General features: G+C 44.0%; 1 protein-coding gene across 1 annotated transcript in view; it reads right to left on the bottom strand.

The window, feature by feature from the left end:
- Window positions 1-6,125: 6,125 nt before the first annotated feature.
- GCM1 (glial cells missing transcription factor 1) overlaps window positions 6,126-27,526 on the bottom strand; it is a 66,116-nt gene continuing 44,715 nt past the window's right edge. The window contains exons 2-6 of the mRNA XM_002714506.5: window positions 22,286-22,483; window positions 11,155-11,407; window positions 10,390-10,502; window positions 9,195-9,323; window positions 6,126-7,746 (exon numbers count right to left, since the gene is read on the bottom strand). Coding sequence (XP_002714552.1) covers window positions 7,006-7,746; window positions 9,195-9,323; window positions 10,390-10,502; window positions 11,155-11,407; window positions 22,286-22,354 — 1,305 coding nt within the window. The 5' untranslated portion in view covers window positions 22,355-22,483 and the 3' untranslated portion in view covers window positions 6,126-7,005. The remainder of the gene's footprint in view (window positions 7,747-9,194; window positions 9,324-10,389; window positions 10,503-11,154; window positions 11,408-22,285; window positions 22,484-27,526) is intronic.

The following is a 27,526-nucleotide window of genomic DNA, read 5'->3' as shown; positions in this document are numbered from 1 at the left end:
CACACACAGCATCTAGTTTCCTATGTAGCCTTCCAGTTTCTTTATGCATAATCAAACCAATAAGAACCTAATGCAAAGTTTCATTTTTTTTACACACAACATAAGTAGCATACAATAGATGTAAATTTTCACACTCCATTCTCTTCAGAATGAAAGTTTTAGAGTTCTTTCTGTAAGGATATTTAGAGAATTCCATCATTCCATCATTCTTTTCCACTGCTGCATACTATTCCATTTGATGATTATACTGTGATTTACTGAGCCAGTCCCTGTTGATGGATGTTTGGTTAATTTTGGACTATTTACTACCCAGAGAATAACACCATGGATAAACTTGTTATCTCCCCATTTCACACTTGTGCCAGTATACCTGTAGAATAAATCTCAAAAGTGAAATGGTTAAAGGGTAAGCCATTGTGGGGAGCAACCCGGACTGGACTGAGTTACTGGAATTAAGACTTATTCTATGCATCTGCTCTCCCACAATATGGCGCTGGGAGAGGAGAAAACAGCTTCTACGCAGCTGCCTCTTGCCAACTTGAGTGATGACCTCCAGGAGCTGATCCTGCTCCTGATTGGAGGAGAGCAGCGTACTCGGCGTGTGGGCAGCCGAGTTGGGATTGGCGGAAGAGGACTATAAAGGAGGAGAGAGACAACATGCACCAGGAACATCTAAGAGGAACATCTAAGGGGAACATCTATCTGAAGGAACACCTGAGCAGCCCCCGAGAGAGCCGACCGGCGGTGTGCCGCTCCCCCGCGGAAGTGGGGAAAGTGGCCAGGGGGAACCGCCCTTCCACGGAGGTGGAAGGGTCAGTAGCCAACCTGGGAAGAACCAGCAGCAAACCCGGGGAGGGCCGAGCAGACAAAAGAACAGCGCAGGGTCCTGTGTCGTTCCTCCATGAAGAGGGGGAGCGACAGCCATTAGTAATTTTGGTAGACATTACCAAATTTCCCTTCTTGTCAACGTGTGTCAGAGTGCCTGTGGTTGAAGTTTGGGGTCATTGCTAACCTGGTAGGTGGAAAGAGAATGTTGGTATAGTTTTACCTTGCATTTCTGTGATTACAAATAAGGTTGAACATGCTGGAAATTTTTTGAAAGGGGTACCGAAGTAGCATATAGAATGAATCAAAGATAAGCTTGTGTGATTCACAAACTTACTCAGCCAGGCTGAACAATTACCTGTAGTAGCAGACATCCTGTAGTTTACCCTTGCAGCACAGTTTGCCTTGATAAGTTTTGCTAAAATTGAAAATGTAGGCATATGCAGACCCCACCACCACCAGCTAACAGCAGTAGGTCAAAACCTGGATTGCAGGTGCAGACTCTAAATTGCTAGTCTATACTGCCTCCTCAGTCCTTGTCAGTTATTTAATACCTTGTTCTCCTTGTTTGTGAGATGAGGACAAAAACACTTTCTGTTTTCAGGACTAAATGAGGTAATGATTAGAAAGCATTTGGCGCAATGACTGGCACACTCTACACTCTCAGGGAAAGGCACCAAAGTATTCCATCTCCTCTCCCAGCCATCCTGGAAAGCCTTCTGCCTCTCAGAACATGTTTCAACAGCTCGTGGATGTCAGCTCCTCTGGCACCCTGACAGCCAGAGCAAGGGCCAATGGGTCGACAGGACAGTCCTTAGAAGGTTTGTTAAGGGCACGTGAACAGCCCCAACTGCCAGGACACTGGACATGAGCTGTTTACTCTCCTCCGAGGAAAGGACCTGATTCTGTTCTGTTGTACTCAGGAGGAGAAAACTGTTGGGGTGCAGTTGCACAAAAGGAGTGTGAAGGAACAAGGACCGCTGGGCCTCTGCATCAGAAGAACTCCGTGTGTCTAGGACACCACCCGATTACTTTATTGTATTTTCCACCACAAGCAACACAGCTTCTCTATGACAGATCAAAAAAACCCCAAGACATAGCTGGGGATGCTTAGATCTTCAAAATAGTTTTTTCTCAGCAGGTGAAAGACAGCTTGGAAACCAGCTTCCTGGGTGTGTGCCTTCCCTGCTGGTGGAAGGCAAAACAACTGTAGAGTGGCCTCCATGTAACTGTGGAGTGAGCAACAAACCTGCTCAAAGACTCCAGGACTTGGGCTTCTGCTCTTCTCACTGTGCTGTTGTCGCCAGGGAGAGATTCTGGGCAGAAGCCAAAGGCTCTTCTTTCTGTTTCGAACACCGGAATGAAAGTTTGGAAGCCAGTTCTAGTTTTAAAATTCATACCATCATTTTTTGAAGTTCATTTTAACAAGCCATTGTTCTCGTTCATTTATTTATTTATTTGAAAGACAGACAGGAGCTCCCATCAGCTGGCTTACCCCCCCCCCCCCCATAAATGCCCACAATGTCCAGGGATGGGTCAGGCTGAAGCCCCAGGCCAGGAACTCAATCTAGGTATTTGAACTATCATCTGCTGTCTTCCAAGGAGTGAATTAGCAGGAAACTGGAATCAGGAGTGCATCCAGGACCCAAATCCAGGCACTCTAATGTGGGATGTAGGCATTCCAGGTGGCATCTTACCTTCTAAGCCAAATGTCCACCCACATCCCATCTTTCCTTCCATCAGTTACACCAGCTGTTTTTTATTCTCCACTCCATCTCTCCCAGATCTCCCCTTATCCCACTTTTGCAGTCTCTCTCTCTCACCTGTGCTGTGAGCTTGGAAGGACCCAGATAGTCACCAAGACAGAATCTTCACCTTCCAACCATGCCCCATGTCCATGTCCACTTTGGCTTTGACCCTTCCTGGTAAACTCTCTGACAGGGTCTGGTTGACCAAAGCAAGTGGTGGCTGGGAAGGTGTAGTCTGGGGTCAAAGTTGTTCACACCTTTACCAACAGCTCCCACTCTCCATCCAGCTCTATTGATCAAACCTTAGGTATGGCCTTATTTGCTTTCTGAGTTCAGTTGTCTCCATTTACCCATTTCTTGATTAAATATTACCCTGCATGGACAGGAAAACACTCCCAGTAAATGGAGGGCCTAATCAGCACACTTGAAACTCAGCCACATCAGTGGTAGAAAAATACAGGCTAGAAGCACAGTGGTTACATAATCAATGCAAGTGTTACATATCATATGTAACCAAGAAAGGCTATTTTTTTTTTTTTGACAGGCAGAGTGGACAGTGAGAGAGAGAGACAGAGAGAAAGGTCTTCCTTTGCCGTTGGTTCACCCTCCAATGGCTGCCGCGGCCGGCGTACCGCGCTGATCCGAAGGCAGGAGCCAGGTGTTTCTCCTGGTCTCCCATGGGGTGCAGGGCCCAAGCACTTGGGCCATCCTCCACTGCACTCCCTGGCCACAGCAAAGAGCTGGCCTGGAAGAGGGACAACCGGGAAGGAATCCGGCACCCTGACAGGGACTAGAACCCGGTGTGCCAGCGCCGCTAGGTGGAGGATTAGCCTGTTGAGCCATGGCGCCGGCCGTAACCAAGAAAGGCTATTAAAAATGTGTGACAGGGCACATGTTTAGCCTACTGGTTGTAATGCTTTACTTCAGTACTGGGTTCTAGCTCCTGATCCCAGCTTCCTGCTAAGGCAGTCCCTGGGAGGAAGTGGTGTTTGTTCAAGTAATTGGGTTCCTGTCACCCACATGGGAGACTTAAATGTAGTTCCCAGCTCCAGGATGGCAGTAGACCCTTATTCTGGAAGAAAGAAAATGATGATGGGATGTCTGATGTCTCCAAGCCTGAGTGGATGAACCATCCGTGACCTCCCTCTTGTACTGCTGTAACAGGCAGAGCCAGACAATGGATTCGGAACATTTCTCTGCAGTCAGAGGGCCTGGGGTCTGATCCTGGCCCCACCCTTTACCGACTTGGACAAGTGACCCCCTTTTCCTTGTTTGCCTCATCTGTAAGAAGTACTTCACTCAAATGCTCCTAGAGAACTCAAAGCATAATATGCACACAAGGCCTTGGAGCCATCCCCAGCTCATGGTACTTGCACAATACACTGTGCGGTTATCACATTTGCTCCTGAGGTGCTGCAAGGTGGAAGTGAGGAGGGCACAGCACTGCTACCAACTCCCGGTCCCTCAGAGCTGCAGAAGCCTTGCAGGGGCCTAGGAAGGCAGCTCCTCCTGCCCCCATAGGCCCATGTGAATCACGCCTCAAAGTATGCTACAGAGGTAGCAAAAATACAAAGAACCAGACTAGTGATCACCCTTGAATGGAGGAAGAGGCTGGTGAGGAGGAGTAGATGAGACTGAGGACAGTAAAAAGACTTTCTTTGCTCTTTTTTAAAAGATCTATTTATTTTATTTAAAAGGCAAAGTTAGAAAGATAGATCTTCCATCCGTTGGTTCATTCCCCAAATGGCTGCAACAGCCAGTGCTGGGCCAGGCCAAAGTCAAGAGATTCATCCAGGTCTCTCACGTGGGTGGCAGGGGCCTAAGCACTTGGGTATTTTCCATTGCCTTCCAAGGCCTTTAGCAGGGAGCTGGATCAGGAGTGGGGCAGCTAGGACAGGAACCAGAGCCCATATTGCAGGCAGCTTAACCCATTGTACCACAACACTGGCCCCAGGAGACTTTCTGAGGTACAAGTGCTATTTCTTGGTCTGTATGGTCCTTATATGGACTTTGCAACTCTACTAAGCAAATACATTTGTTTTATGCATTTATACAAATTCAGAAGATTCAAGCCAATCTAAATGTTGAGACCATTTAATTATAACAGTCATGTAATGGAAAGCATTAAAAATAAGGCAGCCATGGTCTTATATGCTTCCAAGAACCAAGTGTTCAACTTGGGTCCTAAAATGACAAAAACCATGTTAGAAATCAGCCTGGCATGGGGCCAGCATTGTGGCAAAGGAGGTAAAGCTGCTGCCTGCAATGCTGGCATCCCATATGGGTACTGGTTCACATCCTGGCTGCTCAACTTCTGATCCAGTTCTCTGCTGATGGCCTGGAAAAAGCAGCAGGAAATGACCCAAATGTTTGGGCCCCTGATGCCCACGTGGAAGATCCAGAAGTAGTTCCTGCTCCTTTGTGGCCCTTTAGGGAGTGAGCTAATGGATGGAAGCTTGCCTTCCCCACCTCTTTGTAACTTTCAAATAATTTTTTTAAAAAAATCAATCTGGCATGTCTTCTTATGTGTATATAAGAAATTGATATAACATGTTATATATTCACAAATTTTATACATTTTATATATATTATATGAGGGTGCATCAAAAAACTTATGGAAAATGGAATTAAATAACTTTATTGAGGCCAGTGCTGTGGCATAGTGGATAAGACTGGACCCTGTGGTACAAGCATCCCATATGAACACAAGTTCAAGTCCCAGCTCTTCCACTTCCAATCCAGCTCCCTGCTAATATGTCTGGGAAAACAGCAGAAGATGGCCCAAGTCCTTGGGCCCCTTCACCCAAGTGGGAGACCCAGATGAAGCTCCTGGATTCTGGCTTCAGCCTGATCCAGCTCCAGTCATTCAGCCATTTGGGGAGTGAACCAGCAGATGGAAGATCTGTCTCTCTCTCCCTCTCCTCTCAAACTCTGACTTTGAAATAAATAATTATTTTAAAATGATACATTTTAGTGCAAAAAATTTTGAAATCCATGCATAGTTTTTCCATAATACACATTTTCTATGAAGTTTTTGAAGACCCCTTGACTATGCGAGAATGCATCTGATCTTTGAAAGACAAGAGGCTAGTTTGTGTTGCAGGGAGAATAACAGGAGCAGGACTTCAGCTTTACTTTTGAATTTTGCATTATGTACATTTGTTATCATTAAAGTAAAACAGAATTATATAGCAGTTAAGACCCTGCTTGGGATGCCCACATCTTGTATCAGTGTCTGGGTTTGCGTCTTGGCTTTACTTCCAATTCTATCTTCCTGCTAATGGGTACCCTAGGAGGCAGCAGGTAATGGCTTAAGTATTGGGGTCCCTGCAACCCATGTGGGAGGCCTAGATTTGAGTTCTGGGCTCCTGGCTTCAGCATGGCACAGCCCTGACTACTGAGGGCATTTGGGAATGAACCAGCAGATGGAAAATACTCTCTCCCCATCTCCCTCTCTCCTCCTTCCCCCTCTCCCTCTCTTCCTGTTTCTCTCCCTGTCTTTTCAAATAAAGAATAACTTTGGCTTTTATTAAATAATACAACAGGAGACCATTTTTGAAAATCTTTTTATTGTATGGCTCTTTCCAAAGTTCATGGCTAGACTCACCTTTAACATAAAGTACTTCAGCAAAGAAGAGGAAGTTGCATTCAAATACTGCTGGCCAACCATGGCTATGATAATTACACTAAGACTTCTATAAACATTTCCCCCTGTATTACAAACATGGCACTGAGTTTGGTGCCATTAAGAGTAAAGCTAAAGAGGACAAAACCCAAGCCCTTGTGGAAGAAGTCACTGGGGAAGGAGAAGGGAAGGAAAGACAGAGGAAGCCATTAGCCACCGCCAGAATTTCTCTATGTGTGACCATTTACTTTTTCTGCTCTTTATAACATGGGGTTAGGGCATCTTCCTGTATGGCAAGTCTTAGAAATCACCTAGGAAACACACCTTTTAAAAACTAACCCCAGGACTAGACAGAGTATGGAACAGCTCAGCGGCAGAATCTTCAGCTCTTCCACCCATCCAGTTTCTGTTCCTTCAGTATCAGTCCCTAAGAAGGCATAGGTAAGATCCTAGGTAGGTGCGCTTTCCATATCTCTGCTCTGATCGAGATGCATCTGTGACAAAGAAAACTCAAGGGATAACTGAGGTGCTGAGAGCCCCCCAACACTGGAGGGTGGGAGGTGGGGATCAAAGCTCTTTCACCTACAGATTGGACAAATTTCCAATGCCTGCTTAGGAAGGAAGTACTAGTGTGGAAGAGGAGTCAAAAAGATGACTTGTGTGAGGAGAGAAGTCTTGACCATTACTTGTCATGATTTCCATTGAAATCAATGAGAACATCTTTGAAATTTTTTCCCTGAGGAGATTCTTCCAGCCATTTTCCCAAAGCACATGTGAGCGTGTGTATATGTGTGCAGGGTAATTCAGTCATCTTAAAGGACAGAGGTTTAGAAACATTTCACTGTTGCAGTGCTCCAAATCCATGCACATCATTTCTTCCTCAAACTCCCACTTGTTGCTCTTGCCTGGCAGTGAATATTGCTGGTGAGGATGAGAGGTATAGGTGAGGAGAAAGGGGTCTTCCTGGGGTGCATGGTACATGAAGGAAGGGACATAGCTGTTCAAATCCACGGGTGCTTTCTCTTCATAAACCTCTCCTCCTGGATTTGGCCATAAGGAGTGGCAGCCAGTTTTGGCTGCAGGTGGTTCCAACGGAATCTGCTGGGAAATGGGTTCGGAAGAGTTCTGGGAAGGAAAGAAGTCACAAGGCCAGCTGGTCAGAGGAAAAGGGTAATTGGGGCAATAATTGTCATTAAGAGGATTTCTCCCCAAAGCAGCATTTTTGCTCCATGGTTGCAGATCGTCATAATCCGGGTAGGCTCCAGAGGCAGAAGGCTGAAGCAGGTCTCCACTATTGTACAGCCTATTGGAGGAAAATCTGCGCTTTTCATAGAGCTTGGGGGGGTCCAGCATGGAAGCCTGGTCTGCCAGACTGGTGGTTTCCCCCGGACCATAGCTCTTGGAGAATGATAAGCAATCACTGAAGGCTGTGTGCTGGGGAGGGTTAGCTATTAAATGTCCACTGTAACTACCAGGCAACTGGACACCCTCTTGGAAAGACCAAGTTAAAGGGAAACTTCCTTGACTTTGTGTTTCACCTGGAAAAGGCTGGAAAAGAAAACGAAAAGCTCACGTTAATAAGTTAAGCACACACACACACAGCTACCATAGGCAGCCTGAGTTACTCTGTACTAGTAAGTGCTTGTCGGATGTTCCTCATTCCTTACATCCTTGAAGCACAGACACTCACAGCAGCTTTACCACAACCACCCAAGACAGACAGAAGCCAAGGCTGCCCCATCTCCAGATGGAAGCTGGCTGACCAGCCCCAGCCAGGAGACAGCAGTGTGGGGAGATGGTTCTACTCCAACACAGATCTGATATCCTAATGGCCTGCCTGAAAAATTTACGAAGAGCTACTGAAGAAAAATCAAACCATAGCTTCAGATTTATATTTTACTCAGTACAACTATCTTTCTCATCATTTCTCCACTTTGTTGTCTTTTTTTTTTTTTTTTTTTTTTTTTTGAGTGCTGGTTGGAGTCTGGGAGGGTTTTTTTTTTTTTTTTTCCTCCCAAGACATTTTTCCTTGAATTCATGGGAATTTTGTTGGGTCATAACTAAGATGTATGGAACACAATATGGCAAATTTGTCTTAAAAGTAGAGGAAGCACAATGCTTCCCAGGTAATCATAGGAAAAGAAACTGATTGAGAATTAAGATATACTCTTGTTTATGGAAAAGTCAGGTAAGGAGAGGGTAGTTTTAGGGGGTGGAAAGAAAGGGCTGTGACCAGGTAGATGGAGTGGGAGGAAACACCTTCCACATGGGGTTCTGTGGCTGGGAGAAGTGGTGAGAAACAAGCCACTTGGATCTGGAGATCCCCATTCCCTACAGCAGACTCCAATGACAATGTTTCAGGGACATTTAGAGCCACCAAGGATGGACCAGCTCCATCTCTGCTTTCTGAAAAGAAATGTAGAGTTTTGAACAGCAGGAAATGCATGGGAAATAGCTATCACACTTGGGCAAACAACAACCTACAATATGATGTCCCTACAGTAGTGGGCTCCACATGACACTTCTCTACAAGGAGCACCCCCTCACCACCACCTTGGATGTCCATCATTTTCAGAGACTGTTTGTCCCATTTTGGTAGAGTACGTGAAGGAAATAATCTGTGCTCAAGGCAGGAGTATGGAAATCGGGTGGGGGGTGCATGAGATTAATATTTAGTGGAGATCATTTCAGTTCATTTCCGTGCCTATTAGAACCAAAATATAGAGTGCCAAATATAGGCTAAGTACTAATTCAAGTTTCTCCTTTAAATTGTAGTGGGGAAGACAGGTCTATAATTACATAGAATCTGTGACTGAGAGCATGCACAAGAAGACGGTAGGCATTAAGATTAAAACCTGAGATGCACTTTCTTTGGTGAATGTTTGTTTGCAGGGTAGCCCAGTAGTAATGGGAATAGATGAGTGACTTTCCTTTGTTAGTAAAGAACCAGGGACAATGACTGGGGCTTGAAGTTACACATGTTAGAGGGAGGTTACCCTTGTGTCTGGGCTCCTCTTCAGCTTTAGGGAGATGGAGGAAGGTGCAGTGTGCACTTTCTTCATTGCTCTTCTTGCTTCGGCTTCCAGCTTGGTTTCTGGTTTTGGATGATCATGTTCCCCCTTTGACTTAGAGGAGGTGAGGAAACAAAAAGGAAACAAACTAAGCCACTAGATTATACTTGGTGTGTAAGTCTTGACTCTATATCCAGCCACTTGACTGAGTGGCTATAGCTGCCTATTGGAATGAGCTTGGGTGAACCTCCCAGTATGCCCCAGGCTGCCATGCACACATACCCATGCTTACCATGCTGCTGCTTCCTGTGGTGCCTCTCATCTACCCCACTAAGCCATACAGACAGTGACAACAGCACTGAATGTTTCCTTCCCTATGTACAGGGCTCTTCTAGACATACAATGTACTTAATCTTGTATAATCTTCAGTATAACCACTGAGCTACATCCTATTACTATCATGGTCAGCTTACAGAATTTGAAACTGAGACAGAGAGATTCTACCACCCAGGTAACCTTCCCTTGTTAATGAGAGTCCTAGGATTCCCCTGGGATTCTCCTAGCTACTGCCAGTCAAGCTGAAAGCCAATTGCTAATCACTCAGTAGTTTTGTGAGCTGATTGTTAAAAACATTGGCAGCTTGAAGTCAGCCATGGTGGGAATAGTTACTCTCATAGAAATTGGCAAATGCTACAAATTGGCAGATTTGGGGAGCCCGTTTATCTACACCCCACTGACTCAAACCCAGAGTCCATTCTTTTATTGTTTATGTACCAGTACAATCAGTGCTTCTTTCACATTCCAGAGAAGGCTGGGCTTTGGGGTGAGGGGAAGTAACTTGTTCAGGTTTACAGCACAAGTTAAAAGTCAGAGCTGGTTTTCAAACTCAGTTTTACAGAAGACTCCAAGCTCAGCGGCACACTTTGCATACTGGGGAGCATTGTGCTCACCTGGTGTGACTGCATCAGCCACTGGCTCTCCTCTGGTCCCCAGGCAGTCAGCCTGTCCCCTCCCAGGACACTTCAGCCCTTCAAACCTCCACTGAAATGTGCAGGGCAGACGTTTGCTCTCCCTTCACCTGTATATCTCTAGCTTCTAGGGATGCCCTCTATTGTGAGAACACTGCCAACATTTGTGATGCTAAAGCCAAACAGAAGAATAGAACTAACTCAAATCCAACCTGGAAAAAGATGAAGCGGCCATCATGCCTCCAGAAGTTGGTGACCGGGAATCCACCATGGCCTCGGCATGGAATGAGCTTGAGCGGTCCATCGCAGTTGGGACAGTGCTTCCCTATGAAGGAACAGAGCAAAGTTACCACCCCCACCGCGCTGGCCGCGGCGGCCATTGGAGGGTGAACCAATGGCAAAGGAAGACCTTTCTCTTTGTCTCTCTCTCACTGTCCACTCTGCCTGTCAAAAACAAAACAAAACAAAACAAAAACAAACAAACAAAAAACAAAAAACAAAAAACAAATATCTCAGCACATGATGATGACATGAACCTAACTGGGTGGAATTGAGTCTAAACTCAAATCAATCCCACCGTTCCTGTTTCAGATCAGAAAGTTCTTATTGAGACCTCTTAAGGACCCATGTCCCAAGATGTCAGGTGACAAGTCTAATAAATTATTTTCTCCTAAACTGTGTAGGAATCACCAATGAACTAATGTTAGTCCCCCTAATAATACATTTTCCTTTCAACAGGGACCTCAAGTTAGTACTTTAACCCAAGGAAGTTTAATTGTGGGTATTCCCGCCATGGCAGATCGTTGGGGCAGGCCCTGGGGACAAGGGGACTGGCTTATTCCTCCTTAACATGCTCTATGTATTAGAGCAACCTTGGTCTCAACTACAAGGATTGGGTCCTTGGGGAGTGTGATGGGACATAGAGCCCATCTGAATGGGTGCCAGGTTCCCTGGCAGTGCCACCAGGCCCCACTCACGCTGCTGCTTCTGCCTGGCTTTGTCGCAAATCGCAGGTCTCAGGTAGATCTTGCGCCCCTCCTCTGTAGAGCAGTTGCGGCCACACACCACCACGCCCAGGCAGGACTTCTTGAGGATGCGGGAGTTGTGGTTGTTGGTATTGCGCATGGCCCAGCTGCTCAGGTGCCTCTGTGCGTTCCTGTCTTCAGAGCTATAGACATGCTTCACATAGGAATCTGGCCACTCCTGGAACGAGTCAGTCTTTTGCACATTCTGATAGAGACACAAAGAACATTATTATAGTTGACGCTAGAAAATACAACTATCCACCACTGTGGGGTCAACAGACATTGGTCATCAAGAGCTGAGCAAGAAGGGTGACCAGGTGGTTGGGCTGCCATTTTGAACACTCTCATCCCACATCAGCATGCCTGGATTTAAGTCCAACTCTGGTCCTGATTCCAGCTTCCTTGGGAGGCAGCAGGTGATGGCTCAAGTATTTTGGGTCCCTGCCACCCATGGGAGAGACCCAGACTGAGTTCTTGGCTCCCAGCTTTGGCCTGACTCAGCCCCAGCAGTCGTGGGCATTTGGGAAGTGAATCAAGGAATGGGAGCTCTCTGTGTGTCTGTCTCTGCGCCTCTCAAAAAACAAAAACCAAGATGAGCAAAAGACACCCAAGTTTAATTCTGCTGCACACCAGTGGCAAAGTGGCCGCTGCGTCTGTGAGCCTTTGATCACTGGATCCAAATGAGCCATGAGTTTGCCCCTCGGAGTTCTGACTGATGTTTCTCTTGTCCTTGGTGATAAAAGTAATGACTATTTTTCAGTAGGAATTTTTGAGGGTGAAGTAACATCATGTTCTTACACAATAACCTAGAAAGCAGTATGGCAGGATCATAAGATAATGTCTCGTTCCGCAGTCACCAGAGATAAGCGGTGGAAAAACTGGAGTACCTTGGTTCAGAAAAGTCTTGAAGCAGGGTCCTCCCCGGATGGAGATTCCCTTCCTTTGTCTCCACCCCCATGTTCTGAGTTTATTTTGACTGGTTTCCAAAGAGCTTCAGTGCTCTTGCCAAGACTGGCACTATTTCCTGGGCACGCACATCTGGCTAACCTCTCCTGCAGAAGGCAAGTCAGCAACAAGCAGAGTTGGTGTTCAAGGGACAGAGCTACAGTTCTGAAGACAAGAATGTTCTGGAGGCCAGCTGTATAACCATGTGCATACATGACCATTACTTCTGCGTTCATTTAAAATAGTTAAGATAATTTTGTGTTGTGTTTTGACCACAATAATTATAAAAGATTGGTGGTAAGGACATTCAACCCTTATAGCATGTGTTGTACGTTTTCTTCATCTGCAAAGTAGGGATAATGAGATCTACCTAAAGCAAGAGCTATTCTGGAGATTAAATATGATAATGTTGAAGAAATACTTAGCCGACAGCTCGCATGCTGTGAGCTATAAATGGTAGTCACTGATGCTGTCGCGCCTATTCCTAGGTCCTACACTGGTGCAGAGAAGCTGTGACTGACAAATCTTGCCTGGTTCTTAGAATGAGACTCATCAAGTAGTCTCAGCAGCCAAATGGGCAGTGCCCAGTCCCAAGGCTTTCAGAGCTCAGCCAACATAAGAAAAGTTTTTGTCAGGCAGGTACTAGCCAGCCCAGAAAGAGATTAGAGTGCTTTTCCTCTGCTTCCTTAGAAAGAAAGCACAGCACAGAGAAGATTTTTGAATGTAATTGCCATAAAGAAGTGATAAAAGTTTAAGGTGATAAAATGCACATTACCCTGATTTGATCATTATGTAATATTTACACTAAGTATCACATCATACCTCATAAATACACACAATTATATGTCAATTAAAACAAATAAAATATGACCAAAAAAAAGAAAGCACAGCATAGAATATGAGGAAAGAGGGCCCAGCATTGTGGTGGTGCAGCAGGTTAATCTGCTGCTTGTGATTCCAGCATCCCAGATGAGTGATGGTTCAAGTCCAGGATGCTCCACTTCCGATCCAGCTCCCTGATAATACACCTAGGAAAGCAGCAGAAGATGGCCCAAGAGCTTGGGCCCCTGAATCCACGTGGGAAACCTGATGAAATTCCAGGCTCCTGGCTTCAGCCTGGCCCAGTCCTGGCTGTTGCAGCCGTTTGGGGAGTGAACAAATGGATGGAAGATCTCTTTCTCTCTCCCCACCTCCCGCCCTCCCTCCCTCCTTCTCACTGTCTCTCCCTCTCCCTCTCTGTAACTCTGCCTTTCAAATAAAATAAAATAAAAATCTTCTTTAAAATGAACACAAGAAAACACAAGCAATTATAGAAGAAAGAGAACAAGCATCCTCCACAGGATGGATAGGTATTGATTATGAGTTACACTTCAGGTTTAGTCAGTGCCAAAGAACTTTGTAACATGAAACTCTGGACAGGGGACTTGGCCTCTGAAGCTTTGTTTTGCTCTTCTCTAAAACAGGGACATTGATAAAACCTGACTCACAAATGTACAGTGAAGAACAAGTGTATTGTAAGCTATAAATCCTTAACAACAATGTCTGTTAGTAGGGACTGCCAGAGGGACAGAAGTGGGAGGCTTTATGTCCACGTCAGGTGGACTATTGAACGGATCAGAGCTGGGGACCACCAGCTCCAGCCTGCGGGCCAACTGCAGCCCACGCTGGATTTTGTAAATAAGGTTTATTAGAATACAGCCATGTTCGTTCTTTCAGTACAGTCCACAAATGCATTTATATCATTTATGGATTTATGACACATTTATGAGGACCAAATGGATTAACACACACAAAGCACACCTGCCTGGCACAGAGCTGTTTTTCTGCTAAATCAGAGGCCATCCTCAACGGGTCAATGTGGCTCTAGGAGCCACCCAGCGAGGGCACTTCATGCTTTAACCCTTGCCAAGCTAAATGTGAGGCAGGAGACCAAAACAGAAGCTTACCCGGTGCACCTCTTCTTCCACAACCTTCCATCTCAGAGCAATGAGAGAGGTTGGCCCTGGTGAGCTGTACTGTGACAGCTGTGTCACAGGAACGGGACGTAGCCAAGAAGACAAGGGGAAGGGTGTAAATTGCAGGGCTGTGGCACCAGGAGGACAAGTCCGCTCTGGTCTATCAGGCAGCTTGCAGTAGATCGTGCTGAGGGAGGCACAGCCAGGACGAGACGCTGATGCTTCCGTCTGCCACTGCCAGGGCCTTCCCTCGCCTCCCCGGTTCCCTGGTAATCCTGAGTTTGCCAAGGTTCAATGCCCCAGGTAAGACGTGCTCCCCAGGCAGCAGTCCCTCCCGCTTCTTCCCTCCACCCTCCATTCGTCTCTTCCTTCTTCTGACCGAAAGCCAGAACAAATGCTCTCTTCTTTTCTGTCACAGAAATGCCACAGAAAGCATCATAATTTATCTATTGAAATAGTAAATATGGAGGTTAAACATTAAAACTCTCCTTTAATAATTTGGATTATAAAAATCTACTGGTAGATTTGGCTTCTTATTCCAATACAAAGCACAGTTGTCAGGGTGGCTGAGATGAGGACTTGGAGATTTCCATGTTGTAAAGATAAGTGCACACTCCCCTTAGGCAACAGGGGCCATTAAAGCCCATGAGCCAGGAGGAGGGGAATATGTCTGTGAGTGTCTTAGGTATTCCAGCATTGCATGTGGAAGAAGAAATGGTCTCCGGTCTTTCAAGCTATTTTTTGGTTGGCAGCCTCTCTGCTGCCACCCCCATTTTCTTGTTCAAATCACAGTGCAGTAGTGACTTTGACAGTGTAGGGACCGAGAAAATCATGCAGAGTAAATGTGTTCACTTCTGGCCATTCTTCTGCCTATTAATGCCCAGTCTTTTCATCTAGACATGCAGGGGGATCTTTGACATCACAATGAACAGAAAACTCAGACCTCAACAATGCAAAAGAGCCTGTGTCAAATGGATGATAGCACTTTCCAAGCCTTTAAATATAAGGCATCAAAGAGGTAAAATTAAAAAGGGAGAATAATCATTTCTTTTTCTTTTCTTTCTTTTTTCTTTTCTTTTTTTTTTTTTTTTTTTTTTTTTTTTTTTTTTTGACAGGCAGAGTTACACAGTGAGAGAGAAAGACAGAGAGAAAGGTCTTCCTTCCGTTGGTTCACCCCCAAAATGGCCGCTACGGCCGAAGCTATGCCGATCCAAAGCCAGGAACCAGGTGCTTCCTTCTGGTCTCCTATGCGGGTGCAGGGCCCAAGGACTTGGGCCATCCTCCATTGCCCTCCCAGGCCACAGCAGAGAGCTGGACTGGAAGAGGAGCAACCAGGACAGAACCAGCACCCCATCTGGGACTAGAACCCTGGGGTACTGGCGCCGCGGGCGGAGGATTAGCCTAGTGAGCCGCAGCGCCGGCAGAGAATAATCATTTCTTAATCTTGTTTAGCAAATCCCTACAAAATATTTTCTTCTTTTTGAAACTTTTGTTTATTTTAATTTCTAACTCTTCATGAGTAACTCTGTTTTTCCTCTTGGTTAAGTAGTTTATAATTGAAAGGGAATATTCCTAAGGTTTCCAACGTGTAAATCTAAATATATTTTATAGTCTCATGGAGACAACCATTGGGAGTTTAATTAATATTTCTATGGCTTCTGTATATAATTTTTGCCAAGATATTTATCCTCCAATTCACTCAAAATCTTTTTTTTTTTTTTTAATTTTTGACAGGCAGAGTGGACAGTGAGAGAGACAGAGAGAAAGGTCTTTGCCATTGTTTCATACTCCAATGGCCACCCCGGCCAGTGCGCTGCGCTGATCCGAAGGCAGGAGCCAGGTACTTCTCCTGGTCTCCCAGGGGGTGCAGGGCCCAAGCACTTGGGCCATCGTCCACTGCACTCCGGGCCATAGCAGAGGGCTAGCCTGGAAGAGGGGCAACCAGGACAGAATCCGGTGCCCCGACCGGGACTAGAACCCAGTGTGCCAGCGCTGCAAGGCGGAGGATTAGCCTAGTGAGCCGCGGCGCCAGCCACACTCAAAATCTTTAAAAGTCTACACAATCACAGGTACCTTTTATATCATCTTTATTCTAATTTACTTAACCACTTGAAGTTTTAATAAATTATCAAAAAGAATTAGCTGTACACTATTAAACTAATGACAAAATTTGTAGAATAATGTGTCAATGTCTATATTATTGTTATTAAATAGATTTTCATAAAGAATGCCATGTAATCACATAGAAAGCAAACATCTAAATAGTTTTTAAAGTTATGGGAGTAGCTTATTAATTCCTTATAAGTGTTCCTAAATACAATGAGAGAAACAGATATATCTCTAAGCAAATTACATAGAAAATTAAATGTCACTTCTCAGAAAGAAGAAAAATCAAACAGTACTTTGATTCATACTCTTACACACTTTTCAGGAACTTACCTCTTCTGGACCAACTGGAAATCAAATTTTAGGTGTCATCAAGGAGAGAAATTCAATCCTCTCAAAAACCTTGTTACGTGTGTGTCAGCTCAAGAATCCCTCCCTGGTCTAATCCTGCAATTTCCTAGCAGAGTTAAAGGATCAGGACATGGGACAAAGTTCCTCATTTGCTCTGAAAACACAAAGCTAGATCAAGTTGTGCCAGCTCTCAAGCTCCTTGTCACCTGCCTCTTACTCTTCTCCTTTTCCTTTCCTATTCCATTCAGCTAAGCAAGGCACCTGCTGCTGGGCACCCAGAAGAAAATCTCTGGGGCCAGTGTTGTGGCTAATGGGTTAAGCCACTGCCTGCAATGCTGGCATCCCATATGGGTGCCAGTTTGAGTCCCAGCTGCTCCACTTCCAATATAGCTCCTTACTAATATACCTGGGAAAGCGGCAGAAGATGGTACAAATGACTGGGCCCCTGCACCCACATGGAAGACCTGGATGAAGCTCTTGGCTTTGGCTTGGCCCAGCTTTGGCTGTTGCGGTCATTTGGGGAGTAAACCAGTGGGTGGAAAATTCTCTGTCTCTCTGTCTCTCTCTTTCTAACACTGCCTTTCAAATAAAGAAATCTTAAAAAAAAAAAAAAAAAAAAAGAAAAGAAAAAGAAAATCGCTGCCTCTCCAGACACAGTGATACTTCCATCCCCATTTCACACAGCACAAAGTGACAGAAGAATTCTTCCCTAACAGTGGGGGCCTCAGTGATCATAGGAGCCCACAAAGATAGAGCTGTCCTAGGGAAGTTCAAATGACCTTGAGGCCAGGGATAACACTGGGCAAACAGGGGGCAGTCATGGGTGTCCCTGTCAGGCCAGTGACAACATGACCTGATTGTGCAGTTCAATAATAATTGACAAGAAATCCAGAAGCTGGTTTACCCGTTAGCTCAGTGGCACCAAGACACATCTGATTATTGCAATTGGCCCATTCCAATCACAGTCAACCAAACGTAATCACAGAAGGAGCTCAATTTATTAGGATTGCTCACAGTTTTGGATTCATCCTCCACAAAGGCAAAGGGAATTTTGCTAAAATCATAGTCCAAGTATGAATTAAGTGGAGCCATTGTCCCTTGGTGGCTCCACTATTCTATTTCAGAGAATGTTTTCTGCATAAAAACGTGCACTTAGACCTTGGAATCTCATGTGTTAATGGCCTGGTGTGGCTTTGGCCATGGGTTTAATGTGAAAACTGCTCTGTGTTTAAGACAAAAGGATTGAGGGTGTTTGTCCGCTGTGCTGCCACTAGAACAACTAGTGCTTTACTTGGGGAAACTGGCAGGTGTTAGGAATGGGGTGAGTGCTCTCCTTTCTTTGGTGAATTGGGTACTATTTAAGAGAAAAAGAAACTGAATTTCAACCCGAAAAAAAGAATCTTAGAAGGCACTTTCTGCAGTGTTACAATCAGTGTTGATGTGAGTATGACACTCTCCCGCAGCACGTCATCCACATTTTTCATGAAGATTAAACCAATACCATTCATTGACTACTTGGACCAAGCAAAATCTAAGTGATTATAGTTGAACTTTCCAAATGCAACTTGGAAATTTTAATGTAAGGGGACTAGAAAGGAAAAGCACAATGAGTATAGAACATTGGCCTGGAATAAAGACTGTTATCAATGATGGCTGTAAGCCAATGCCTGCATTTCTACAATGGCTCCCTAGAGGTTGCATTTAGATGAAATGGAATCAAAACAAAGGAGTGGCCAGAGAGAAGTGAAATGAAGATTTACTAAGACATTTATAGCTAAAAAAAGTGATGGGGAGGGGACAGGTACATGAAACAAATACAGGGGAGGAAGGATTCACTGAGGACAGGCAGAGTTGGAAGAATCCGGGCCTTTTTAGCCCCTAGGATTTGATCATGCTTTCTAGCCCAACAAGTCTAATGGCTTCTCACTACCTGTAAAATAAATGAGGCCTCTTAGGATATCCTTCTTTCAAGCATCTTTCCAGCCAAGAGCTCCCCAGATCTCCCTGCTGAACACCTGTGCATAGCTCCTTCAAGTGCAGATGTCTGAGAGCCTTCCCACTGTGGCCCCTACCCTTAGCCTTGATCATCAAAGCCGTTGACTAGATGCTCTACCTCACTCTCTGTGCCAGTCATACTGAATTGCATACTCCTTTCCCAAGCTCCTCCAGCATTTTTCTACATGCACTGATTCTGTTTGAGCATCGGTCCTGCTCTAGTGGCCCAGAAGCTCACAAGCCCTTCCATGGAGATTAACACAGCTTAATGGCTCTGACATCCCTGAGCCCTGATGCCTGGCATAGCCCAGCCACTTGAAAATATTTGATGTCCTAATGAGGACATCACTGTTCACTGTTGTCAAAAATTTATAAATCTTGATATAGCTAAAGTATTTAAAGGGATGTGGAGTTTCTAGGACCAGAAGTGTTACACTTGGATAAATGACTACCCAAATTACCAAATTAGCATTTACAAATTGAAACTTGAAACGTGTGAGAGGATGAACAGAAAAGGAATATGCCCATGTGATACAGAATTTTTCCAGAAAGAATACAAAATTATGAAAAATATATGAATTATTTATACAGAAAGTAGATAGGACAAAGTGAAATTGGGGAAAATTTATTGTAATAACAAGGCACTGCATTTGGTCTTTTAAACCATTTTTTAAAAATATACTCAAACTGCTAGTCCAAGGAATATTATTTGAGGGGGCCCCATGGAAACAGAGTTCCATGGTCCAAAGCAAGTTAAGGTGACATCACCTAACATAGTCTCCTCTTGCGAGAGCCACCCACACACAAGGTGGTGAAGAAGGCTCCAGGTCTGCAGTAAAGAAATAGGTCTAACTTGACTGGACCTCATGTTGCCCTTTTTCTTTCTTCACAACACCCACTAAAGTTCTCTGTAACTTATACTCTATAGGATACTTTTTGGGAAACACTGATCTAAACAGCTTAGAGACTAAGGCAAGATATGAAAAGAAGTACTACTTTCGTATCACAGAAGGGGTCACTAAGGCTTAAGAACATCAATTTGGGGGCCAGCATGTGGCACAGTGGGTTAAAGCCATGGCCTGCAGCATCAGCATCCCACAGGGTCACCGGTTCAAGTTCTGGCTGCTCTACTTCTGATCCATCTCCCTGTCAATGTTCCTGGGAAAGCAGTAGAGAAAGGTCTAAGTGCTTGTACCCCTGTACCCACATGGGAGACCTAGTAGAAGCTCCTGGCTCCTGGCTTTGGCCTGGCCCAGTCCTGGCCATTGTGACCATGTGGGGAGTGAACCAGTGGATGGAAGATCTTTTTGTCTCTCCCTCTCTAACTCTGTCTTTTCACATAAATAAATAAATCTTAAAAAAAAAAGAACATCAATTTGTGTAGTGTCACACAGATAATAAGCAAAGGGGTCATTCATTAATGAAATCCCTATTTGTCAATTGATATTTGGCCCTTACCAGACACTGTGCTTGGCAAGAAGTTGACAATTCTAGACTCTTTAACTATTAGAACAAGTAGGCATGTAAGGGAACACTTGGTGTAACATCTTCATTTTCAGAAGAGGAAAGGGGTCTCAGAAAAAGTAAATGGATCCCCTACTACAACTACCACCAAGCTCTACAAATACAAAGAGACAGAGTTAGAATTCCAATCCAAGGCTTTTGTTGAAGGTTGTGGGCTTTTCATAGTATAACTTTGCTACCAGATATGTTTGCAAAACATAAAAATCTAATATGCTTGGAAATCTTTCCAAGACCTTTTATTTTTCATCCCAACTCACTTTTGATACAATTCTAGAGCTAGCATAAACCCAGATGAGGATGGTGCAGTCTCTGCTCAGAATATGTACATGTTAATAATTTTCCTCATATATGTAACAAGTTGAAGAACATTTAGCTATTTCCATGAGCAATCTCAGTACTTTATCTATGAACTAGAAGCAACACATGCCCCAAAACCAAATGTGTACATTTGCTGTAAATTTTTGTTTAATACTCTGGAAAGTTAAGAACACTTTTGTTTTGGAAACTCATGCTGGAACATGAAATTTTATGAGCCCTGCATTTCCCCCCAGGGACTGACTCTTTCTCTCTTCAGTTTATGGATCTGAGGAGTGATATGGATCTTGTTCCAAGAAGCATGCACACTAATGCTCAGTGTTGTCCTCTGTTCCAGGAGTGCTGAGACTCACTAAGACCCTACACTAGAACACGATGCTGCAGAGTGCTGTGTGTATCTGCTTACTTCAGCTTTTGATCTTGTGTATGTCCAGCTACTATTCAAGGGCTGTAATCATGAAATTAGAAATGGGCAAAAATATAGATCCCCTAGCCCAGGGCAATTAAAATTTGTATTTCTCCCAACTAGCTACAATAATCAGGATATCTATTAAGAGCAATGGCAAACACAAATCCCTAAAATGGATATCTGCAGGAGTTAGTTGTGGTTCATTCAGCCAGCCTTTTAAAATTAATTAATTAATTAATTTAAAAGCAGAGCAACAGAAAGAAAGAGAGAGATCTTCCATCCACTGGTTTGCTTTCCAAATGCCTACAACTGCCAGGGTTAGGCCAGGCCAATGCCTTGAGCCTGGAGCTCCACCTGGGTCTCCCAAGTGGATGGCAGGGAGCCAACTATTGAGCCCTCTGTCACCTGCTGCCTCCCAGGATGTGCTTAGCGGGAAGTTGGATCGGAAGCTCTGTGCTACAGGATGCAGGTGTCCCAAGCAGCAGGGTAAGAAGCTGCACAGGAGCACAGGCCTCTAATCCTTCTTAAGTGAACAGAAAGTGGCCCACGCTTTCTGTCCTCCAGCTCTCCCAAGACCTACCAAGGAAGAACGTGGGGAGAATTTAAGGAAAAACATAAAAAGAAGCACATGACAGTCTTCATCAGAGTGACAATTTCAATGATTGCGAATCAAAACTGTGGAATCTCCATTCTCCTTCTCCAGCTCAGGATGGTTTACATTCCTCCCTCCCTGCTCGGGCAGACTGGGCTGACCTTTTTGTTACTTGGTACTGGTGGTCTCCAGCCTTAGTCGCCTTGGTCACCACTTCAAACAGTTCCTGGTGGAATCATCTTCAAATGGCCAGAAGGGAGGGTGAGGACGTCATGAGTGACACACGTGGAAAATCAGTTTTAAACAACTAACGCTTTCCATCAAATTGAGTTACAAAGTCAACTGCCCAAGAGGAAGGCAAAGAAAGCATGCAGTGGGGGTCACTCTGCAGCTGGAAAGCAATTCCATGTGGGTGCATGGCATTTATAATCCTACAAGCGTGTGCTGTGTTCCACTAGAGAACTACCTTTAGAACACTCTAGAATGTTTTGGTTATAGGTTTAGCCTAACACTATTACTATAACAAATAAGGATGCCTGGGAACTTATGCATGATAAAGAGTCACTCTGTTAGCAAATGAATCATTATGGATTTTGTCAAACCAGCCAGCCAGGGTGAGGACAACTGAGCCAAACCACCTTGGAAAGAGAATAGCAGCACTTCCCTTGCCTTAGTTTATTACTAGGGGATGTGGTAGTTAAAAACTTGTTCAATCAGAGGTCCAGGCTTCTCTTTAAAAATCCTGGGTTGGATGCTCAGATGTAGCTCTGTGGGAGGCAAGCTTACCCAGCTGGGACCCTCACCAATTTCCTCATAGGTCCTAGCTGCTTAATACAGTCAAGGCTGCCTGGCCAAATGCTAAAGGCAGAGTCCTACTGAGCAGGTACATACCTGTGGCAGCTTCATATCATTAATATCCCAGCTCAACATCTCCTTGTCTTCAAAGTCGTCAGGTTCCATGATAATCAGGTCAAGACACCCGTAGGTTTCTGTCTGACTCCTTCAGGTGTGCTTGAAAATTTTGTTCTCAAAGGTTCTTGATATAGTTGGATCAGTTCACTCAAGCAGCTTAGACCAAGAGACTCTTTTCTGGGGTTAAAAAAATAAACAAATAATAGGAAGACTGACCAGTGCCTGTCTGAAAGAAAAATGTTTCACTGACATTTTTGCAAGTACCAACATATAAATAAAATACAAAACAAAAGTCATTGCAAAACTTATAAGTCTAATAAGGAATTAGAGTAACGGGAGCACTGCTTTCACCCTTGGATTTAGGCGTCTTACTGCACTGCCAGTTCAGGGTGTGGAGGCCTTGGTGGGGACGGCTGTCATCTGCAGTCAATGCACAGGACATTTTTCCATCACACACCCGTGCCTAGCAGAGTTAGAGTTGGCCTGGTGTTCTTCAATGTGGGTGACATTACAAGAGGGGAACAATACATTGGATTTATCTAGAAGTATTTTTTTTAAAAACCCAAATGAGGAATTACTTGTGCCCTCTTCAATAAATCCCACATGTACTGGCTATCTGCAGGAATCATCAGCTAATGTCCTTCTATCAGATTTCTCTGAAACAGGCTGCTTCAGCTGGGCTATACTGATATTTTTGATAAGATAGCTCTTAATTGAGTGGAGCTATCTTGCACATAGAAGTTCTAGCAGCATCCTTGGGCTCAGCCCATTAGGTGTAAGAAAACCAAAGTATCTCCAGACAAATATTGTGTGGACTGTAGTAAAATTTCCTGTTTGAGAACTGCTGCTTTAAAATTATGAATACACTCTTCTTTCCCACGTTGTGATCATTGTCTGTGATATTAGTATCTCTACTTTCAAGGAAAAAATAGCATATAGGTGCATGTATATAATGTCTGCATTGAAGTGAATATGGCAAAATGTTTAAGTGTAAAATAATAAATAAAATAAAGCAAATTGTGTTTCTTGACTTTTTTGGCCTAGAACATCCTCTAGGATTTTTCGACTTTATTTTCAGCAGCATCACTCTCCTTTACCCTCTTAAGTGCATCTCACGTCTATGATTACATTACGTAAATGATAATTTAAAATGTTTGTTTAAACTGCATTTCTTCCCTCATGAGAAATACTGCTCTAATTTCTACTTGTAATTGGTTAAAAGGGGAAAGGGGTAGGAAGGAAGGGAGGAGGGGGAAGTGGAGGGAAAGGAGACAGAATGAAATTTCAAAGACTACCCTGAATTAAAAAAAAATGAATCATACTGCAGATGTAATGTCTTGTTGGTAGATGATGAAATAAAACATGTTCATGTGTATATCATTTACATTTGTTGGCTTTCTCATAAAAATAAGGGGTATAATAATGGCATATGGAACTACTTAATAGTGAACTCAAACTACAAGTTAGACTAATAATCTAAATCTTAGGGAGACCCGTGAAGTCTGTTCTTCAATTCTTTAACTTTCTGTGATTTTAATACTTCCTAACACTGAGCTCTCCTTAGGGAAGGTGTACATAGAGAGAAGACTGTTGATCTGAGCATATAAACAAAGTTTTGATCATTAAATAAAAAGCTAGACTGAGTCTCTTTCTTCCCCCATGCCACCTACCACGCAAGCTACTATCTAGTGATCATACAATCTAGTGATCACTTGCAGACTCAAAGGACTTAAAGTCTCTGCCCCACCAATTCAGGCATTGATGTTTAAGACTAAATCCCCTTGAATTTTAAGTAAAATACTATAAACTTTTAGTTTCTGAAGCAATGGCCGATTTAATTCAAAGAACTTAAATAACAAATGCGAAGATACAAATATCTAGCAGCAGGTTTGTGGACTTAGCTCTTTGAACAGAAGCAACAGTATCTCTGATAGCCCAAATTTTGTTAAAATTAATCAGAATACATTTCTTTTAAACCCTGGAAAAGGGCTGGCATTGTATACAGTGGGTTAAGCTAGTAGACTGTGATGCTGGTATCCAAGTGCCGATTCAAGTCCCAGCTGCTCCACTTCCGATCCAGCTCCCTGCTAATATGTCTGCTAAAGTAGCAGGTGATGACCCAAGTGCTTGGGTCCCTGCCATTCATATGGGAGACCCAGATGGAGTCCTGGGTACCTGGCTTCCACTTAGACCAGCCCTGGCTTTTGTGCCCATTTGCAGATAAACTAAAAGATAGATTTCTCTCTGTCTCTCCCTCTCTGTGTCACTCTGCCTTTCAAATAAATAAATAAAATCTTGAAAAAAAATCCTTGGAAAGTAAGATCGTATTTTCAAAAACCAAAACAATGTTTTAAGTCTAGACGCTATAGACATAATTCTCTAATTTGTTTTAAGTTAAGGGAAGCAGAATTTTAAAAAAAATCATACAGCAGAAAAGCTACATTGCTCTTTAGATTTCTTTTCGATATAAACTTTTGCCAAATGAAGGAGTGTTAATTTAATATTTTCCTGAAAATTACAAACAACACATAGAAAAGTCAACTGTTTTAAAGTCCTTTAAAAAGTAAACTCACTTTTTCTACAGGATTAAAAAGCTAAATTTGTCAAGACTTCTTTTTAAAGCTTCTTGGTAAAAGTATATTCAATTTTTATCAATTTTATAGAAAACAAACCAGAACAAAGAAAACACTGTAGGAATGGGGTAGCCCTTACATTTGCCTCCTATTGGGATTTCTGGCTTTCTTACCTTCTGACTTCTTGTGCAGATGTGGTCAATATTGTGTGTAATAAAAATCTCTTCTCTGGTTCAGGTCCCAGCAAGCTCTGGTCATTTTCTGAGCAGACACTGTTCCCTATTCCAGGTCAGGGTACATTATGCTAATGAGCTCTGGCAACAGTCCAATCAAAATGCAGATGCTCACAGCTCAGGATAGGCGAGAGCAGCCCGAGAGTCACTTAACCAGCCTGATTCTTCTCAGAATGTGAGCAATGTGATGAATATTCCATGGTGTGCATCTGAACTTTTCCCTCCTTTATGTTAAGAGGACATTTTAACTAAAATGGACATTGAAAAAAACCTCACAAGGAAGCACAGTTGTTTTCCTTCTTGTAATTTCACAGGTTGGGCCCAAGGCACACCAATGCACAGCCACCCCTAATTGTCCCACTATTTACCCTGATGTGTACAAGAGACAGAAGAAAGACAGAGGCTGAGAGTTATTAGGTTGATTAAAATTTATTGGAAAAGATATTGGATAACCAACTGCTCCTACACCAGAAACGCCAAAATGCTATCCTAGACTTAACAATGATATGAGTGTCTGATACCCCCCAAATAACACTATCCCTTCCTCCTAGAGAGAGCACCAGCATCCCCCACAGTAGTGCAGTGCACCTGCTATGTTGCAGGTAGTCCAGGAGGCTCTGGAGATACAAGGGAGAATTACAGTTGCTAAGCTCAGTCTAGTAGAAAAGATGAAAGAAGATATTAAACAAGTCCAGTGTAATTTGACACACGAGATAGAGACAGTAAGTAATACAGAGGAGGGAGTTATGAAATGGGGGAGGAGAATCAGGGGAACATTCTTTCACCAAAATGATGCCTGATGAAGCTTCCCAAGGATAAGTAGACATTGACCATGCAACAGAGATTGGAGACAGGTGCTTCATATGAAGGCAACAGCATGGGCAGTTTTAGTAAGAGTCAGCACGTGTGGGGAGATCCAAACTATCACCGATGAGGCTTGGGAGAATGGAATGAACAGGCCAGAAGGTAAAATGCTTGAAACACCAGAGAGTTGTGCTGGGCAGCTGCTCAGAGAGCTTTGCAAAGCTGAGTTTTCTCAGTAGTCTCTCAGTTCACGAACTCTCTGAAGCTTGTGCTTAAGACTCTGCATACTTGCCTTGTACTTTATCTGACCAATCTTGTTCTCCTCTCTGAAGTTCTCCCTGCCTCAAGCTTGGTCAAGAAGAACTTTCTCAATCATATTGTATCAGGACAAAGCCTAACATTGTGTCAAGTGGCAAAAGAGAAATGTCTACAGGGTCCAGCTGCAGAATCTCAGAGCAGAGCTAAGAGTGGATTTACAGTCATACCTACCTGTCAGGATTAGCCACTAGCTTAGGTCTCTTCTCTAGAATATCTTTCCCCAGCCATGTAGCTAAGCCCTGTCTATCCTTCAGGAGCCCCAGAGTGCCACTTCCCTATGAGGCCTTCTCACAATATTCTGAAACACAGGACTTTTCATTTCTGAGGTTATTTCAGAACTCTTGACTCTAAGTGATACAACCGTCTTATATTACTTACAACTAATATTTCCTAACTACAAAATAAATCTAGGATTTTTTTTTGTAAAAAGGGGTCATATTTTGGTGTAGGAATCTGGTGCAAGGCTTAAGATACCACTCAGAACTCCCATATCCCATACTGGAGTGCCTAGGTTCAAGTCCAAGCTCTGGTTCTGATTTCAGCTTTCTGCTGATACATACCCTGGGAACAGCAACGATAGCATGAATAGTTGGATCTCTGTCAGATGTGTAGGAGAATGAGGTTCCCAAATCCTGGATTTGGCCTAGCCCAGCCCCAGCTGTGGCAGGCATTTGGGGAGTGACCCAGTGGATGGGAGATAGATATCTTTCTCTCTCCCTCTCCCTCTCTTTCAAATAAAAAATAAAATGTTAAAAGTTTTGAAGATTTATTTCAGAAACAAAGTTACAAAATGAAAGGTCTTCTATCTGCTGGTTCATTACCCAAATGGCCACAATAGCCAGGTTTGGGCTGGGCTGAAGCCAGGAGCTTCATCCAAGTCTCCTACATAGGCGGCAGGGGCCTAAGCACTTGACCCATCTTCCACTGCTTTCCCAGGTGCATTAGCATGGAGCTGGATCAAAAGTGGAGCAGGGGCTGGGTTGTGGCATAGCCGGTAGAGCCGCCACCTGCAGTGCAGGAATCCCATATGTGTGATAGTTTAAGTCCCGGCTGCTCCACTTCCAATCTAGCTCTCTGCTATGGCCTGGGAAAGCAGTAGAGGATAGCCCAAGTTCTTGGGCCCCTACACTATGTGGGAGACCCAGAGGAAGTTCCAGTCTCCTGTCTTCAGATCAGCTCAGCTCTGGCTGATGCAGCCATTTGGGGAATGAACCAGTGGATGGAAGACCTCTCTCTCTCTGCCTCTGCCTCTCTGTAACTCTGCCTTTCAAATAAATAACTAAATCTTTAAA

The sequence above is a fragment of the Oryctolagus cuniculus genome, chromosome 5, assembly GCF_964237555.1.
Source record: "Oryctolagus cuniculus chromosome 5, mOryCun1.1, whole genome shotgun sequence".
In the NCBI taxonomy this organism is placed as follows: Eukaryota; Metazoa; Chordata; class Mammalia; order Lagomorpha; family Leporidae; genus Oryctolagus; species Oryctolagus cuniculus.
The sequence above is the reverse complement of the archived record's forward strand: the minus strand, read 5'-3'. Positions and strand labels throughout refer to the sequence as shown.